Source organism: Capsicum annuum, chromosome 5 (assembly GCF_002878395.1).
Source record: "Capsicum annuum cultivar UCD-10X-F1 chromosome 5, UCD10Xv1.1, whole genome shotgun sequence".
Taxonomy (NCBI): domain Eukaryota; kingdom Viridiplantae; phylum Streptophyta; class Magnoliopsida; order Solanales; family Solanaceae; genus Capsicum; species Capsicum annuum.
The window spans coordinates 17,111,967-17,131,165 of record NC_061115.1 but is presented as its reverse complement, the minus strand read 5'-3'; the positions used below and the strand labels follow the sequence as shown (position 1 = coordinate 17,131,165).

The window sequence follows — 19,199 nt, the reverse complement described above, 5'->3', positions numbered from 1 at the left end:
TGAATACATTTGTGTTGGGGAAAATTTCAGAAATAGCAACTCTGTAGTCTTAATTATAACTTTCATTGCAACAGTTTCATAATTATGAAAAATAACAAATTGTATTTGTATTTAAGTAAAATGTTGCTATAAATACATATACAAATATATATGTATTACTCATAAATACATATGCACAACTGAAAAATACATATTCTTCTATTACTATGAAGTGGGTAAAATATTACTACTTTTGCTATAAGTTGTAATTTTAAAAAAGTGTTGTTATTTATTGTAATTATAGTTTTAAGGATGCTAGTTTCTGTAATTTTTCCTTTGTGTTTTCCTAATAAAGGGCATTCAGCCCAATTTTTATTTTTTTTTAAAAAAGATCATTTATGAAAAACATGCTTTCATTAATGAATTCGCTAGGACATATGAATATTTGGGACTTATAAATTTGTTTAGGCTTTCAAAGCAAAATAATTATTTTTAATTAATTTTATTTTGTTTTAGTAAGTGTACAACTAATTTAGGACATATATTTATAATAAGATGATCAATTAAAATGAGATAGAGGAATTATTTCATTCAAAATCTTAGTAAATTTGAATTGATTATGTAAATCACTTATAATTTTTAATTTTACCCACAAAAGATTTTGATGCGCTTAATTTCAAGAAGTTGTTGATGGGATTGTGGAATTATGACCGAGAAGTAAGATGTAGTTCATTTTTATACATAAGAAATTTTAAAATAAAAAAATTTAATTCAATTTTTAAATGGTCAAGAAATCTCATTTCCTCTAAATTTTAAGCTTAATAGACTTGAAACTTAACTTGTTCTCATTAACATTTGAACAAATGATAAAATATTTTTATTAGGCACTTTCAATTTAAATTTCAAAAAAAATTGTTGCACATGTTCTAAAATTCCTATTATGTAATCTTAAAAAAAGTAATCCTCTTTAATTATACGCATTGGTAAGGAAGTGCAACATTTGTCTGCAAGTACTTCTGCACTTGGAATGTATAGTACAATCCATTTATAAAATCAAAATAGCATTAAAACTATAAAAAGTGAAGTTGACTTTTGATATAGAGTAAGGTAAAATTTTGTGATTAGTCACCTTATTAGTACATTTAGGCATCAAACTGTATTAGTAATGTTTGAGTTAATTATACTTGCATTAGTTATGCTTATATTTTGCTTATGCAGTGTTTGGTTCGATGTATTAAAAAAAACATGAATTACATAATTTCTAAATTTTTTATTTTTTTTTACATAATACCCTCAATATATATGTTGGAAAGAATGCAAATTTTTTTTTGAGGGGTAATAGAGTCTTTAAGCATGTTAATGCATGCATTAGATCCATTGCATTACTAATGTCATGAATTTTGAGGTATTAGTAATACACACCTTAATACACAATAGAGTGTATAACTAATGCGCGTAAAAAGGTATACCAAACAAGGTACTATTAATACACATTAAACTAATGTATATATTAACATTTCAATACACTATATCAAACGACCCCTTAGTAGGCGTTTGGCCATAATTTTTTTTTCACTTTTTTCATAAAATTATTTCACTTTAGAGAAAAAAATGAAAATTAGTGGTGTTTGGCCATAAAAATTATTTCACTTTAGTGAAAATTAGTTTTGAAAAAGTTTCACTTTTGTCACGCCTATTTCTCTCACAAAATTTCAAAAACACCCTCAATTTATATTTATGGCCAAACTCAACAAGAACTCCAACTCCATAAAATTATTACTTCATGGCCAAACGTGGAAAAGTGAAATCTACTCTGTCAATTCTTATGTTTTCTTACTTTTCATGAGTTGGTTAATTATATTTGAAATTTATACATCGGTGAAACTATAGAGGATCTTTCACATTTTCTTGTTATTTTTGTATACGAGCTTAAATAAAGAATCTTTTGCTGTCTAGCCGAATCAGGTTAGCTCCAGAGAAGAAAGCTAAGCAACAAGAAATCATGATACACTAGTATAAAAGGCAGTCTAACGCACAAAGCATCCCAGATTAAGGGTCCACTAAAGCAGACAGTTAAGTTGTCATAGAGAAAAAAAAAAAATGATCCACTACAGATGAATACGTAAAATTTGTTTAAGTGAGATACATTCTGATAACATTTTCTAAATTACATTTGCTAATGTGCTCTGATCTCTGTTTCCCTTGGCATATGGGGAGGATACATTAAAAAAAATACCCATAATACATAGATAGACATCTTAACTTGGTTTCAACGGACAACTAGACACCCCAACCCAGTTTTGAAAATGTACATCTAAATATCTTAACTCGGTTTAAGTGGCCGCGTAAACATTCCAACTTTGAGAATGCACCCCCTTAAATATGTCTAGAACTCTAGATGTGCATTTTTTATGCTAAGGTATTCACGAGATGCACCTATATCAAGTTGAAATGTCTAGACGGTCACAATAAAAGTTGGGGTGTTCAACTACCATCGGAGGCCAAGTTAAAGTGCCCATCAATGTATTATGGCTACAGATGTTGTGCAACTCTTTCTAGACAAGTACAGGGAACTAGCAATTTCCATTTCACCTTGAACATCATGCAATCTATGTCGTTCGGATTCTTCAGAAATGTCAACGGGCATGCGTCGGATTCTCTAAAAGCAGTGTATTTTAGGATAATCCAACATGGGTGCAACATCGAAAGTGAAGGGTCCCCGCAATTTAGCATGCAATGGCAGCTATTACAGGTTCTTCAAACTCTTCAGATGAGGAAAAACCCAACATGACTTGCTCCTCATCAGCATCCAAATGACTAGCATTCGGTACATAGCCAGAGAGCTTCATAAATTTAGTTAGTGTATTCAATATCAGATAAATCTCTTTTTTCTGCGCGTGTCTCCTATCTTTCACCATGAAAACATGAACCTCGCTTTGTATTTCAATCCAACTGCAGCCAGGCTGTTTAACAACGCCTCGCTGCCTCATAAGTTTTCGGACCATTTTGACATCTTGCCATCTTCCTTGTTCAGCATACATGTTTGATAGAAGAACATAAGGGCCAGAATTTGTAGGATCAATCTCCAAAAGCTTCTCGGCCACGTACTTTCCCAACTCAATTTCCTTGTGAATTTTACATGCCGCAAGCAAAGACCCCCATACAACACTATCAGGAGGCATCGGCATGGACTCAATCAAATCCTTTGCCTCTGGTAAGCGACCAGCCTTACCAAGTAAATCAACCATGCATGTATAGTGGTCCTTCAACGGTGTCAACCCATACTCCGTGCCCATGGAATAGAAATATTTACGTCCCTCCTCAACCAATCCTACATGACTACATGCACAGAGAACTCCAATCATAGTCACATGATCTGGCTTCTCTCCGGATACTAACATACCCTTGAAAGTTTCAAGCGCTTCCATAGCATGTCCATTTTGTGCATATCCAACTATTATGGCATTCCATGAAACCCAGTCTCTATCCACCATTTTTGTGAATACACAGCTACCATCTTCAACTGATCCACATTTCATATACATGTCTATTAGACCATTTCCCACAAAAACATCAGGCTCGGGTCCATTCTGGAAACGAAATCCATGCTTCAAAATATGTGCATGAGCCTGCCTACCAAGCTTCAGATCAGCTAAATTCGCACATGCGTTGAGAAGATTCCCAAACGTATAATGAGTTGGCCAAACATTTTCTCTCTTTAGCATAAGAAAGAGATTTAATGCCTCTTCATTGTCCCCATTCTGTGTATATCCAGCAATAAGAGCATTCCAAGACACAACATTCCTTTCAATCATCCCCATAAACATGGCTCTCGCAGTCTTCACACTTGCAAGTCTCGCATAACCACTTACCAAACACGTGTGTGACACCACACTTCTGATTGGCATCTTATCAAAAATCCATCTAGCTTCCGCAATTTTCCCAAACTTAGCATACATGTCAACCAACGCATTGCATATAATAAGATCATCCCTAAGCTTATCCGACTTCACAATTCGTGTATGAATTTCCTTACCTTCTCTTATCGCACACAAACTTGCACAAGCACTTACTACACTAGCCAAGGTCTTCTCATCTGGTTTAAACCCTAACTCCATCATCCTAACAAATACCTCAAGCGCCTCCTTCACCGGCCCATTTTGCTCATAACAAGAAATCAAACTATTCCATGACACCACATTACGCTCACACATCTCATTAAACACCTTTCTTGCACAATCCACATTACCCGTTTTCGAGTACATGTCAACAAGCGCAGAACCCATGTAAACACTACTCGAATATCTCGATTTAGCAACTGAACCATGAAGTTGAATTCCCATTCTCAAATCCCTCAACCCTGCACAAGCACTTAAACCACTACCATAAGCATACTCATTCAAAACAAAATCTTCTTTATGCATTCTCACGAAATACTCCATCGACGAATCAAACAATTCACACTGAGCAAAACTTGAAACCATCAAATTCCACGAACACTGATCCGGATCAGGCATTAACCAAAACAGCTCCTCGGCCTCAAAAATCAATCTTGATACTGTATATGCATTTATCATTGAATTCCAAGTGAAAGTGTTTCTCTCAGGCATTTTATCAAACACCTTCTTCGCATACTCTAACATCCCACATTTCCCATAACCGTCTATCAACTTGTTGTTTATGAAAACCTCTGAGCTAAAATGGGTTTTGATAATTCGACAATGGACAGTGTGTATGACCCGTTGCGACTTAGTTGTGATAACTGCATCAGAAGCCTCTGCCTCTGGTCTACTCGGAAATGCATAACAATGAGTAACTCTACCGCTACCTTTCCCGGTTCGTGGTGCACCTCTACCAATGCAAGAATCCAGGATTTTTGCGAAGGGGGTTGAGTTTGGGAGGGAGAAAAGGGAATAAGTTATGAGTTGTTTAAGTAAAGAAGTGTCTTTTGTCATTTGACATGGGATTTAAGGATGTTTGAGTGTTTATGACATGTTGGGACTTGGTCGTGCATCCAAAACCTCTGCCTCTGGTCTACCCGAAAACCACCTCTACAAGAATCTAGGATTTTCGCGAACGGAGTTGAGTTTGGGAGAGAGAAAAGGGAATAAGTTATGAGTTGTTTGAATAAACAAATCATTTGACATGAGGTTTAATGATGTTTGAGTGTTTATATATGACATGTTGGGACTTGGTTGTGATAACTGCATCGGAAGTCTCTGCCTTTAGTCTATTCGGGAATGCATAACAATAAAAGAGTGATCACTTGTAACTCCTCTACCGCCACCTCTACCAATGCAAGAATCTAGGATTTTCATGAAGGGGGTTAAGTTTGGGAGGAAGAAAAGGGAATGAGCAGTTTGAATAAAGGGGTGTCTTTTGACATTTGACATGGTGTTTAAGGATGTTTGAGTGTTTTATGACATGTTGGGACTTGGTCGTGATAACTGTATCGGAAGCCTCTGCCTCTGGTATATCCGGGAATGCATAACAATGAGAACGACCACTCACAACTCATCCACCAGGGCAAGAATCTAGGATTTTCGCGAAGGGGATTGAGTCTGGGAGGGAGAAGAGGGAATAAGTGATGAGTTGTTTGAATAAAGAGGTGTCTTTCGAACAGTTGACATGGGGTTTAAGCATGTTTTAAGTGTAGGGCATGTTGTTAGAACATCATATGCAGAGAAAAGTAGAGATTTCATGTGTAAGAAGACTGCCAGCTTGCAGAGATTTTTGTTGATTTTGATAACGTGAGGGTATATTTAGTATAATTAGAGACAAACTTAACTAATTAACGAAAGTAGAAGGATATTTTCAGATATTTTTGAAAAAATATATTTAGTGTAATCTCATAAAGTGCAGAGTGTGTGCGGCAAAACTAGTGCTACTTATTCAAAAAAAGATATGATTTGGTTATAGCAGGATCTTTTTTGAAGATTCCATAAAGGTCCAATGATATTTTTGGCTTGTTTGTCCCTCATTTTTTGTGTTTCAATTATTGCATGATTTTATTACAGATTGCTTCGAATTGCGGAACTTGAGCCGAGGATCTTTTAAAAATAAACTTAACTCCACGAGGTAGGAACAACAAACTTAACTCCACAAGGTAGGAATAATAGTCCGCGTATACTCTACCCTCCTTTAACTTCACTTGTGCAATTTTACTAGAGATAATACTACAAAATCAGACCTCTCTATAACATGTTTGTTTGGGTTGATTTTTGGCAGCTATGGCGAAATCTTGTTATACCTAACATATAGTAATATAACATAATATGAAAAATCGAGTCTAAAGAAAATTTGGCTATTATGGTGAAATATTATTACAAAGGATGCAAGATCTTGTTATACCAAACATTCAACATAACACGATAAGAAAATAGAGTCCAAAGAAAACTTGGCTATTATATTATTACAATAGATGACTGTTATCGAAAAATCTGACTGTACATAAATGTTCTGCATTTTTAATGCTTAGAAGTTTCATCACCTTTTCTAAGCTAAGTACAGTTCTACAAAATAGCCCAAACCTGTGCTTGAACAAAAGGCAACATAAAGAAATCAACCATAGTTGAGATAATGTGAATTTGACTAAATTACAGAAAATGTAACAAGGCCTTTGTTCATACAACACTGGCACCATCAGCCACAACTACATGATACAGTTAACTTACGAGCAGAAATCGTGATAAAAGGTCCCCTGGTCTCGGAAAAGATGCAGCATTACGAGTTTACAGCTCCCCGTAAGAACTAGCAAAGAACCTGATTTTGGACAAGGTCAGGAACAGCTAGCTACCTGACAACAACATGAGTACAAAAACATGATGATACAAATAAGTAAAAACACTCCACAAAGGTGAATTTAAGAGGAACTTCCTCTGCCAAACTTCACGTCATGAGAACTGAAGAAGTGTGTAAGAAAATAGAATTCCTAAACGACATTATTTCAGTACCGATGATCAGATGAGGAAACCACAATGAACAAGGACGCTGGCTGCCGGGCATGTATATGGATCCCTGAAAAGGATTTGTTGAATAATCACCTCACAAGTGGAATACCAGAAGGAACTTTTCTCATATACTCCTCGTAGTCAGAACCGAAGAACTGCTTGAGGAAAAATTCCTCGTAAGGTATTCTTCTAGAGAAGAATGTCCACACAACAACTGCAAATCCAACGGTTGATAATGGATTACAGAGCATTATTTGAGTACCAATGGACCAGATAAAGAAACCACAATAACCAGGATGCCGGACAAATCTATAGATCCCATTCGTAACCAACTGATGATCTTCCTCGTGATAAACCTTTATAAGGTGAGTGAAGGCTCGGCCTGCTGTCACAATTGCTAACTTCCTTATGATTTCTCCGAGAACAACCAATGCAAGGCCCAAATTACTTATCCACCAATATTCCTTTAAACCAGGAAAGAAATAGATTTCAATAAGGTACTCTATCAAGGAGCAAATCATCGCCAGAAGATAATGTTTGCTTATCAAAAGTGACTTAAGAGATACGTTGGACTTCCCATGAATGGCAAGTGCCAGAATGTACTCGGAAACATGGAAGAATATTATTGAAACTAACATTTGCAATAACTGTCTGCATGCTGTATATCCAAAAAGCTCTGCCATTTCATGCGAATTAAGTCAAACAACTCTCTTGTTAAAACAACGAAAATGAGATCTCAGTCTGAGTCATCAAAGGCTTGAAATCATGACACACTATGTTTCAAATTTCAACTCCAAACCTGAAAATGTTGATGAGCTCTGTAAAATTAGCACCAAAAAATGAGCCTCAGAATCAACGAGAATATCCTTTAAGAATGACATTTCCTGCAAATTTATGTGGGCAACATTCAGAAACAAAGACATCACATTAAAGGAAATAACAAAATTTAGATACTATATGTGCATTATACACAAGTTCATTCTCAGAATGTCAGTTCGTCTCCAATATCAGCTCATACAATCTCTTACTCTAAGTAACCTTAGATATCATAGTAACCCCTTAACCCTCACAACTCCTGGTCAAACATCATCACGGGGATTTTGGGGCAGTACAGAGTTTTAGATATTAGTCTCGCACTCTCGTAAATATTCAATCAATCACCATAAACACCTTCAAACTAGTCGGTATCCACAATGTGGATACTTCGCAACCATTTCACTTCATTCGCGCACATTTTCTTTTTTTGGTAAGTAAGTAATTTTATTTACCAAAGAGAATTATGTACACAGTTCAGAAGAGTATTGACAGGTCCATTGGACATAGTCCCAGGTTACCAGCATATTCGGGAACATTTTCATTATGACAATAACTTTTCCTTTAACGCTCCATTACATAATAATTATGAAAAAAACAAGTTAATAGATATTAACTATCACGTTCTCCAACAAATTAATATCAACAAAAGGCCCGTATTGGAGACTAATTTAGATAAGGCAGCTTATTAAAAAGTTATACCAGAAATTGAAATCTATGGCACCGATCATTAGAACGATTTTGTAAGTGACTCGAAAATCGAGTTAGATTCAAGCGGGAATTGATCGCTGCTCCTTTATTTAGGTAAGCAACTTAGCATTCAATGAAGTGCACCATTTAGTCTTTTTGAAGCCTGGATGCCAACTGATAACATCAGATCAATTCTAGAAAATATGTACATAAAATATCTAATTTGGTGGAGAGACCATGGTTTCACGGGTACCATAAATTTCCCTATAAGTCTGCCCCTGCCCAAGGGGATGGCCTAGTGGCTGCGGCATGTGAGTATAATCCTAAAAATCCCAAGTTCAAATCTGAGCTGCAATACTAGACTAAACCTATAATCGTGAGCTAGACATGCTACCCATAAATTAGTCGAGATGCAAGCGAGCTTGTCCAAACACCATTAGTTCCACAAAGAGGGATATGGGATGGGTAGAGAGTCCGCTACCTTACCCCTACCTCAAAAGTAGAGAGGCTATTTCCGATAGACCCTCGGCTCAAGGAAAAGGCAAACCGGTGCACTAAGCTCCCGCTATGCGTAGGGTCCGAGGAAGGGTCCGATCACAAGGATCTATTGTACGTAGCCTCACCTTACATTTCAGCACTATTTCCAAGGCTTGAACCCATGACCACCTGATCATATGGAGCCCGGTAAACTAAAGCTCTTGCTATACGCAGGTCTAAGGAAGGGCTCACAACAAGGGTGTATTGTACGCAACCTTACCTTGCATTTCTGTCATAGGTTGTTGGTTTTCAAGACTTGAACCCGTGATCTCCTAGTCACGTGACCCAAGGAAAAAACAATCGAAAAAATGAAGTACAAGAAACAACAGATATCACAAATAGTAACATAACAGAAACTACAATAAAAAAAAATATGATAATCGAGATACAAAGAATCAACAAATAGTAACATTAATCGAAGCACAAGAAACTACAAGCTACCTACTACTCTTGTACCTTAATCTGTGACCCTCCACATCCTTTTTTCTAAGGTCATATCCAAACACCATCAATGGGAACAAAATAAAAAAGTTTAATTTTCATAGTGAGAAATGAAGAATCAAGGTGGCTTTTTTTTTTTTTTTTAATTAGTATAGTTTAATAAGAACAAAAAAAATTAAAAAAACTGAAATTTGTAATAATTATTATATTTTGGAGAAAAAAGTTTCAGAAAGTTGATTCGTATTACTTTTCAGATTGGTAAAAAGATCATAACTTTGGAGTCATAAACACATATAAAATCAAATAAATTAACAAATTAACTCATAAAAATAATAAATATAGAAAATGAAATACTCATATAAAAATGAAATTTAATTTTGTATTTTCACTAAATAAAAAAAAATGTGACCGAACTTACAAAGCAATTTCGCCAGAGAAGGAGATCGTATTTCAGCCAATAGGGAGAGGGTGTGTTTGGATGGTACAAGGGAAGTAGACGGGTATTTTTGAAATGGGCTTTTAATTTGGACTAGTTTTAGTGGGTTGTGTTGTCCACCCAAACAGTCAAAGTGAGTTGGGCTTGTTGAAGTCTAAAAAGATTGGGCTAGAAGAGAGTTGGGATCTTTACATATTAAGTCGGTCAGATTTATAGTTTACTTTTTCGAATTAATATACATACATCATTACATTATTAAATTATGATTTACCTATGTAGTGACTACGATATCCTGAAGGAGTGGCGGTAACCCTTGTAATTGATCAACACGAGTGAATTGAGCTTAGATGCTTCATATAATAAATACCCTCTCTCCCCCGTTCGATTTTATATCATACTTTTTGACTTGACACGATATTTAAAATAAGAAAAATTTAAATTTGTAGTATAAAACACTCATTAGACATTTCTATAGTTATAATCATTTCATCAAGGGTAAAATGAAAATTTTATAAATAAATTATTTTTAAATATAGTAATGTAATATTCTTTTTTTAAACTAACTAAAATAAAAAAGTGTCATATAAAATAAAAGTGAATCACTCATTGATTGAGAATGACTATTTAAGTTAATTTGTCTTTATGTTAATTCGTTTGAACATGTGATATGTAATCCTAATAAAAATTCATTTGATATGAATATAAAATTTAGTTTGGACAAACAATTGAATTTTTTAAATTGTATTTTCTCTCATAAATATAAAAATATCATAAATTATGAAAACTATTAAATTTTATCCTATTTTTATACGATGATGTCAAATGAGCAAATCATAACTCATAAATAGAACATCATACTATCCTAAGACACTACAATAATAAATCGCAAATCTTCATGTTCCTTTTACCCATAGTCGTTTGCGATTACAAACTTTCAACTACATATAATTTATAAATATTAATCAACAATAATAATAATAACTAGTTATTCTTTAATATAAGCTTTCTACTATCTCGTCGAGTCGAGTATGAGTCCCTTTTTTTCGTAAAATTTAATGATGGTTTTTTACAACATTATAAACTAACAAGTCAAATATTTGTATTTAAAAGAATTGAAATCCTTAATTTTTATTTTTTTTAAAAAAGAGAATAAATGACAAGTGGCCGAAGGTGAATACACGTAAGTTGAAACTAGCAGAACCATACAGTTAAAAGAGTGAGCCAAATGCAATCTCCAAGTCATCAACAATCTCATCCCCTTTGCTGCAAAAAACAGTAAACACTTTCATTTACTAACACAACTAATTATTTTGTCTATGCATTCATATTCACCAATCTCATCTCAGGTGGCATTCAAGAAACAAGAAAATTCTCATATTTTCGGGGATATAACTTGGATTTTCCCTTCAAAAGTAAGTTTACCATTTTACTTCAAAGTTGATTCACTCAACTAATAGTTACTGCTCCCTCCGTCTTAATTTATGTGATGCAATTGATTTTTCATATCATCACTCAATTAATAGTTAGTAAGTTGATTTTTCATATTATCACTCAACTACTACTCCCTCCGTACTAATAATTTATGTGATAAAGTTGAAATTTCGAGGATCAACTAAATTTTTCTTTACCCAATTTTCGTTTTAAATATTTTAAGTTGTTAATTATTATAATTTATAATATTTTAGTTAGTTTTGAATATATAAATTTTGTTTCAAAAAATTTAAAAGCTTCTATGTCAAATTCAAGATCAAAGTTTCAAAGTTTGAATTTTGAGATTTCAACTGTGTCACGTAAATTGGGACTGAGGGAGTAGCTCAGAAAGTCACTCTTTTTTGTTAAAGACAATTGAAACCAAGAAGGGAGATGACTTTAACTTTAGATGAATTTGTTCTTGCAGACTAGGATTGTAGCTTCCTTTTTTTTTTTATGAACTTAAGAAAATAATAATTTATAATTGAAAAGAAATAGTTTGTAAGAATATTATTTGTTTTTCTTTCCCTTGCAAACTGTAGTTTTTAGGTAGCTGCATGTTCATTGAGTTTCAATATACAATGTTATCTAAAGTAATTTGATTTTTCAGTTCTATAACTTAGGAAACAATGATCATTGTTTTCAAAGGTGTAAGACATTGATTTGATTTCTTTCTTTTAGTCCTTTCCATCTTTTTATTGAGGCAGAGCCAAGATTTGAAGCTTATGTGTTTGGGAGCTGCGTTTTAAGTTAATAATATGTAGATATTCAATAAGTTTCTTAAGAAAAATATAGGATTTGAATCAAAACTACTGGATTCGGACAAAGCCGTAAGCTATACTCTAGCTCTACCCCTATTGTTTTCGCTTGGAAAAATCTTTTGCATTTGAACTTACAGAGTAATTTAATTTATCATTTCTCCAATTTAGAAAACAGTGATCTTTGTTTTTCAATGCTTAAGATATTGATCAGCTATGTTGCTCGGACTCTTCAAAAATGACAACGGGTGCTTGTCGGATTCTCCCAAATTAATATATTTTTGGAGAATCCGACACAGGTGCGGCATTGAAAGTGAAGAATCCACACGACTTAGTTGATCAGATTTCTTTCCTTTAGTCCCTTTGAGTTCTTTTAGCATAGTAGTCTAGAAGATACAAGAATAAGAAGCTAGTTTGCTTACCTACATTGTTTACCAAGCATAAAGGCAAACAAGTTCTTTACACAAGTAGTCAGATTCATTGTTTTACTTTTCATGGCCGGTACACATAGATTATACACTGATTATATATAGATTATACATTGATTATACACCCACCGGCTATTTTTAGTTTAAGAAGTTAGGGTGGGGGCTATTTAAGTTAATTCCTCGTAAAAGGGTTTTATGGTGACTTTAGTATGTCTAAGAAATTCCATTTGTAAGACGACATCCCATTTTAGACTAGTTTGGCCTATTGTAATTTTTTTTGAGGTTTTGAAAAGGAAGTGTATCATAGGATGAAGAAAATTACTATCGCCCCATCTAATCTTGGGTTGTTTCTGTAACAGTGTAACAGGATATACTCTTGGATCGATACAGATAAATGCATGTGTGACGGGATAATCTTTTCCGTGAGAGCGCATCTTGAGTTTTTGTAAATAAGCCTTGTTTCTCAGAATCCATTGAACTATCGAAAAGTTTGAGCTATTCCTCACCAATTTTCTCTTAAGCTTTGAAGTTTGTCGGCTTATTTATTTCATCTACTGTATAGAAACCGATATAGTCTCTATCCCTTCTAATTATCGGATAGCATTGACTCTACACGTTCTTGCGCATTCTCCTTCACCACATGAAAATCGCCATTGTCTTCCATAAAATATATGCCACTTTTACGTAACCTAGTGTAGATACAAGAAAAACAATGAATCAATTTTCATTTACTTCTCCTTCGAGTTCTAATTTCACTCTCTTCTATCATTCTCAGAATCAGAATCCCTCAAAGTTTCATGTTTTCTCTCCCTTTAGAACATCCCAACCATCGCCTTCTCATCCTATTTTACCTCCCTTATGTTCCCGTGAGCTGTCTTCCTCATCACCTCTTCTTGAAGAAAAGCCAGAACCATCACAATCTTCTTCTAAGTTTGATCCTCAAGATAGACTTTACAATGATGAAGTTGCTGATGAGATCAGTACTACGAAGAAGTCCTTGGAAGAGTTACTTGTTGTTCGTAGGCCGGTGAAGGAACCATACGGGGAAGATGGTGATGAGAAAGGGGAAGAGATTAGTGAAGTTGAGGATTCTCAAGAAAGAAACGATCTCCAGGAAGAGCAACTGTCTTCCTTGTCATTTCCACTTGATGCTGGCCTTAAGAAATTTGCAAAAAAAGTGCCAATTTTTGAGCCAAGCAGGCTGGAATCTGGTTCTGCGGAGAAGCCTCTTAAAGTCAATTTAGACTTGGCTCTGTATAAGGCAAAGATTTTGGCTCGAAAGTTTCAGTACGCAGATGCAGAGAAAATCTTGGAGCAGGTAGCCATTTGTTGATCCAAAAACGATTACCATTCCTTGTCTTTTCTTGATATTCAGAGGACATTACATTATTCGTTTACTAATGTAACTGATTTCTGGATCTTTTACGTGTGGAGTGTATTGATGTCTGGCCAGAAGATGGGAGATCATATGTTGCTTTGGGAAAGATTTTGAGTAAGCAATCAAAACTAAATGAAGCCAGAGCTGTTTATGAGAAAGGCTGCCAGGCAACACAAGGAGAAAATCCTTACATTTGGCAGGTTAGTTTGTAACAGTGTTTATGAGTGTATTTAGTCTTCTCCTATGCTTCCGGACTATACATTAATATCAAGCTTGAATAGGAATCTGTTGTAATTAAAAGTTTCTCTACTAGTATACTGTAATGCCTAATTTGATTTTCAAGTTTATCGAATCTGTTGTTTAAATACATAGTGTTTAGTTCTAATGATTTAGCAACCTAAAAGAATGTCATATTCGTAAAAGCAGTAAAGATCGTTATAGTACATTATGTTCAGTTTCCAAATGATCTTTAACCCCGTATATAAAATAAATTTGGGAATGTGGAACAACTGATTGGTATACTAGCGTTCGGATGTTTTGCATTATTCAGCTTGCTATACAGGCGATAATCTTTTCTAAGGTCATTATGTAATACTTCTCTGAATGAAGTTCAAATTTTCAGATATCGAAGAAGAGAATTTGATCGATAATAATGAGACGGTCTCCTAACATATATCAGTGGTTTGGTCCTTGAATTTGTTAGATATTCTTAGTGGAAAGAAATAATTAACTGTAAAGATATTGGGATGGTCGAATCAGAACATCCTTTCGCAGATTATGTGCCTTGCTGAAAACCAAATGACATAGTACATGTCTTCTTGCAACTTATCTTTTTTGTATCAGAAAGTTCACCAAACTTACTCCTTTGGACTAGTGCTGGGCTATTCTGGAAAATAGGATGGGTAATTTACGGAGAGCTAGAGAACTTTTTGATGCTGCAACAGTCGCTGACAAGAAGCACATTGCAGCCTGGCATGGATGGGCAGTTTTAGAGCTGCAGCAAGGGAATATAAAGAAGGCAAGAAATCTTCTTGGCAAAGGCCTCAAGTTTTGTGGAGGTAATGAGTATGTGTACCAAACTCTTGCACTCCTCGAAGCTAAAGCCAAACGATATGAAAGAGCCCGCTATTTGTTCAAGCAAGCAACAAGATGTAACCGAAAAAGTTGTGCTAGTTGGCTGGTAAGAGTTGTCCGAAGACTTCAATCCGTCTCTACTCTTTTTGAGTGGTTTATGCGCATGTCTTTGGTGGATACCTTATAGTTATTCTGTATTCTCTTGCGTAGGCATGGGCTCAATTAGAGGCTCAGTTAGAGAATAACCGTGCTGCTAGGCAGCTGTTTGAGGTTTGTATTTCTGAAGTTGATCCTTTGCTATCATCATTGAGCATTGCCTATTTATTTGATCCATTTGTTAATTTATTTTCTCGTATTTGATTTTCCTGACAAAGCAGAAAGCAGTTCAGGCCAGTCCGAAAAATAGGTTTGCGTGGCATGTGTGGGGAGTTTTTGAAGCTAATCTAGGAAACATTAACCAAGGACGGAAACTTCTAACAATAGGACACATGGTGAATCCTAGAGATCCTGTTCTCCTCCAGTCACTTGCTTTAATAGAGTATAAGAACTCCACTGCAAACCTCGCGCGAGTTTTATTCCGGAGGGCATCTCAACTGGATCCAAGGCATCAACCAGTTTGGATTGTAAGACTTATCTTTTGAATATTAAAATTCCTACAGAAGTTGGGAAATGATCCTGCATTTTGTTTCTTTTCCGCCATGCTAATTAGTTCTTAAATTTCAATAGGATAGTTGACTGGAATCATTTACAACCTTTGGCAAATGAAAGGCTAGCTCAACAAAAAACAATTACTTCTTCCGTTTCAATTTGTTTGTCTGATTTTGGTCTTAAACTAAAGATATGTGGAATGTACCAAGATAACCTTTAATTTGGGCTCTTAAACATGTCGGGTGGAAAGTTAGAATTGAAGAGTTTCCAAAAAAGGAAAGAGACTTTTTTTTTGAAACGGACTAGAAAAAGAAAGTAAAGACAAACAAATTGAAACGAAGGGAGTAAAAGAGATGAATGCAATTGATGAAGTCAGTGGAGCTTTTCCATTTGCTTTCAGGAAACAGTCTAATATAATAACATTTATAACTTTGACAACATGAAGAAGGAACAATGAACAACACAATTACCTAGCTCTATGTACTTTCGACGGACAATAATCCGTTTTCTGGCGAGACAAATCAAAAGTCAGAGCAATAGGGGAACAAGGAGAAGTTTGATGAGTAGAACTACAAGCTTAGTTGCTAAGTCTCTATTTATGACCTATTTTCTACCTGTGCTCCGGCTCCCACTTGCAGTGTCACTGTAGGTTATTTTAGTCTATTAGGAATCCAATCTTTCATTCGCACTGATGCTTCACTCCCCCTTCCAATGAAGGCGGAACATCGTTTTTTCTTCCTATCAGATATGCCCATTTTCATATTTTATTTCTAGTTTCTCTACGTGTGGTGGAAATCTAATTCTTCCACAACTACCTTTCTCATCAACATGCATGTGTGCATCAAATGCTTACTAAACTTGCTACTGATGTAGGCTTGGGGTTGGATGGAGTGGAAAGAAGGAAACATTTCCACTGCTCGGGAACTATACCAGAAAGCTCTATCCATCAACGCAACAACTGAAAGTGCTGCACGCTGTCTCCAGGTAACGTTGATTCCTAATTAATAGGAGTAATTTAGGTTATATATTCTAGGACATTAATATATGGCTAGTTAAAGATGACGTGAACTCTTGAACTGGTCTTCTTAGTGCTTGAGAGAGTTAACCTTAAATGCTTATTCCTAACGTGCATCTTAATCTGTTCTTTGTCCTAATGAACAGTTAAGTTTCTTGTTTACATCCGATGTTTCTCATAGGAAATGTACTGATAATTCTATAACTATTTAATGTGCTTTGTAGGCTTGGGGTGTTTTGGAGCAAAGAGCTGGAAATCTATCAGCTGCTCGAAGATTATTTAGATCGTCTCTGAACATCAACTCCCAGAGCTATATAACATGGATGACATGGGCAAATTTGGAGGAAGACCAAGGTAACTCTGTCCGTGCAGAGGAAATTCGTAACCTCTACTTTCAACAGGTATATAAGTCATTTCCAAGCCTCATTGTTGATATTCATTGTTACACTTTCCCCATCTTTACATCATTAGAAGTTTTTTGTTTACACTTTGACGCGTATTTTGGCATTGGCCACCTATCTTGAATGTAGTAAACTGACTTTTAGCTTCAGAGTACTTGAAGACAGACAAATTTCATGATCTCTTTTACCCTGTGTAACAGCGTACTGAAGTTGTCGATGATGAGTCATGGATTATGGGCTTCTTAGATGTCTTTGATCCGGCGATTGATAGCATAAAGAGGCTCTTGAATTTAGATCAAAACTCTTATTACAAGGTAAAGGAGTCTACTTCTGATACTATTTCTGGAGACGATGCTGAGAGGAGCACGGAAGAATCAGCTGGCCCCTCCTCAGGTAACGTCAATGATAATAACATAGATGCAGGAAGCGGCTTTGATTTAGATGATTTTATCTGCGTAATGTTGTCTTTGGACCCTTCAAAACTGGAAGTTCAGCTTGCAACATCTCTGAAAGACCCTCCGAACATTGCCAGAACAACTAGTGGGGTGTGGAGACCATCGACAAAAACTAGTCGAACATCATCAATAAAACTTTGATCTTGCAACAACGAAAACGTACCCAGTGTAATCCCACAAGTGCGGTCTGGGGTGGCCTGAGGACGAGGGTGATGTGTACGGAGCCTTACCCCCAGGCAGAGACGTTTCCAATAAACCCTTGGTCAAGTGATTTTATGAAGTGTAATTATTCAATGTACCTTCTTTAGTGGGGAATTGCAACATTCATTAGTATTGTCAATTGAAAAAGTCTTGGCCACATTTTGTAAATTAGTTAGGAAGATTAAGAAGAAATGTATAATTTCACAATCAAATTACCTAGAAATACATGCATCTACACTATATTATGAAAAACATTGTATAATATCACTGTGATAAATGCAATTCACTGCATCTTCCTTGGCAATTTATGTAATGCATATTATGAAAATGCTAATTGCTTAAACCTAATTTTCGAGTAATGGTAGAGGATTTTTTTTCTTCAAGAAAATAGCTCTGTTTACGACAAATTTTGTAATGATAGAAATAAATTGCTTATCACAAATAAAATGTGGAAAAAGTCGTTTTGGCCACAATTTGACAATTTGGCCACAATAGAAAAAAGTTATGTTCAACACTATGAACTAGTTAATTTTTAGACATTTTTATTCTTTTTTACTTTAAAAATTAAATAACTTTGTCTATTCGAAAGAAATTGTGAAGCAATAAAAAATTTTATTAATAAATTGTGCGGGTACAATTCTGTTCCCCACTTGATTCTTCTCTCAATTTTCTACATGATTCGATGACCGTTTGTAGTGTATTTCTCGAATATAGGAGGATTTAGACTTTTTTTTTTTTTTTTGACGTATTTGATCGCTAGAAAAGTCCGGAGTAATTCCCAGAGTAATTTGGAATTGAGGCACAATTATTATTGTTCTTATAAAAAGTCAATTTTTTAATTAGACATTTAATGCGACCCACATATTGCCTTCCAAGTAAATAATATTTCAGATAATATTCTATAGTTATGCATATCCAAAAAGAAATAGTTGATGAATCCATAAAATTTTCAAGAATTGATTCTATAAGCTACTAAAAAACAATATGCTTTTATTTGAACCAATTACCAACCAATATGATAATTCTCCAGAAAGTGGAGGAAAAGGAACATTTTATTTTAATGCCACCATAACCAAAATGTGGATCGTTTATCTCTTCTATACTCGTCTTATGAATAAATGTCAGCTTCAGTTCATGTTTATTGGTCTCAAATTTCATATTATTTAGTTCTAACAACAAAGTTTTTCATTAAATACAACTCAGTTCCTTTATTGCTCTTTTGAATTTGTGAATAACAGACCGTCCAACAGTGACATGAATTTGATCTTTCCAACAACAAAGTAATTACAATAAATAAAATAAAAATTGATTTAATTACTTCTCATGGTTAACTATAACAACATTGAAACCTTGCAATAATTCTAGATTCTGAGTCAGCTTAGGAAGCTGAAAATGCAAAGAAATTGTTTTTTTTTCTACAATCATGAATGTTGACTAACTCAATTTTTACTTATAACTATTTTATTCTAGGGAGATCGGATTTATGTAATTGTTGAACGATTTGTTATCTGTAAGTTCATAGAAA

The 19,199-nt window shown here is 34.8% G+C and overlaps 3 protein-coding genes across 11 annotated transcripts; 1 reads left to right on the top strand and 2 right to left on the bottom strand.

Moving 5' to 3' along the window:
* Positions 1-2,096: 2,096 nt before the first annotated feature.
* Positions 2,097-5,806, bottom strand: LOC107870372 (pentatricopeptide repeat-containing protein At2g13600). Its single transcript, XM_016716881.2, has one exon. It carries the CDS (start codon positions 4,932-4,934, stop codon positions 2,706-2,708), a length of 2,229 nt encoding a protein of 742 aa, XP_016572367.2. The 5' UTR covers positions 4,935-5,806; the 3' UTR covers positions 2,097-2,705.
* A 553-nt stretch (positions 5,807-6,359) lies between these two features.
* Positions 6,360-9,967, bottom strand: LOC107870370 (protein-S-isoprenylcysteine O-methyltransferase A). Of its 8 annotated transcripts, none has more exons than XR_007055434.1 (4): positions 9,829-9,967; positions 7,729-7,813; positions 6,933-7,605; positions 6,360-6,775 (listed from the first exon to the last, which is right to left on the bottom strand). XR_007055434.1 is itself a non-coding variant. In XM_016716875.2 (3 exons), the coding sequence occupies exons 2-3, from the start codon at positions 7,808-7,810 to the stop codon at positions 7,019-7,021; spliced, it is 669 nt and encodes a 222-aa protein (XP_016572361.2). In that variant the 5' UTR covers positions 7,811-7,813; positions 9,829-9,967; the 3' UTR covers positions 6,360-7,018. The 8 variants fall into 8 exon arrangements, 4 of the variants coding, with proteins under 4 accessions (XP_016572361.2, XP_016572360.2, XP_016572362.2 ...); XR_001674119.2 differs by having other exon boundaries at positions 9,426-9,836; XR_007055436.1 differs by lacking the exon at positions 7,729-7,813 and having other exon boundaries at positions 6,933-7,728; positions 9,829-9,911.
* A 1,064-nt stretch (positions 9,968-11,031) lies between these two features.
* On the top strand, positions 11,032-17,978 carry LOC107870369 (protein high chlorophyll fluorescent 107). 2 transcript variants are annotated; one of them, XM_016716873.2, is made up of 10 exons: positions 11,032-11,121; positions 11,193-11,258; positions 12,862-13,820; positions 13,937-14,080; positions 14,755-15,060; positions 15,165-15,224; positions 15,332-15,577; positions 16,476-16,586; positions 16,842-17,018; positions 17,219-17,978. In XM_016716873.2, the coding sequence occupies exons 3-10, from the start codon at positions 13,215-13,217 to the stop codon at positions 17,612-17,614; spliced, it is 2,046 nt and encodes a 681-aa protein (XP_016572359.2). In that variant the 5' UTR covers positions 11,032-11,121; positions 11,193-11,258; positions 12,862-13,214; the 3' UTR covers positions 17,615-17,978. The 2 variants fall into 2 exon arrangements, with proteins under 2 accessions (XP_016572359.2, XP_016572358.2); XM_016716872.2 differs by having other exon boundaries at positions 11,058-11,258; positions 17,219-17,627; positions 17,662-17,978.
* The last annotated feature ends 1,221 nt before the right edge of the window (positions 17,979-19,199 follow it).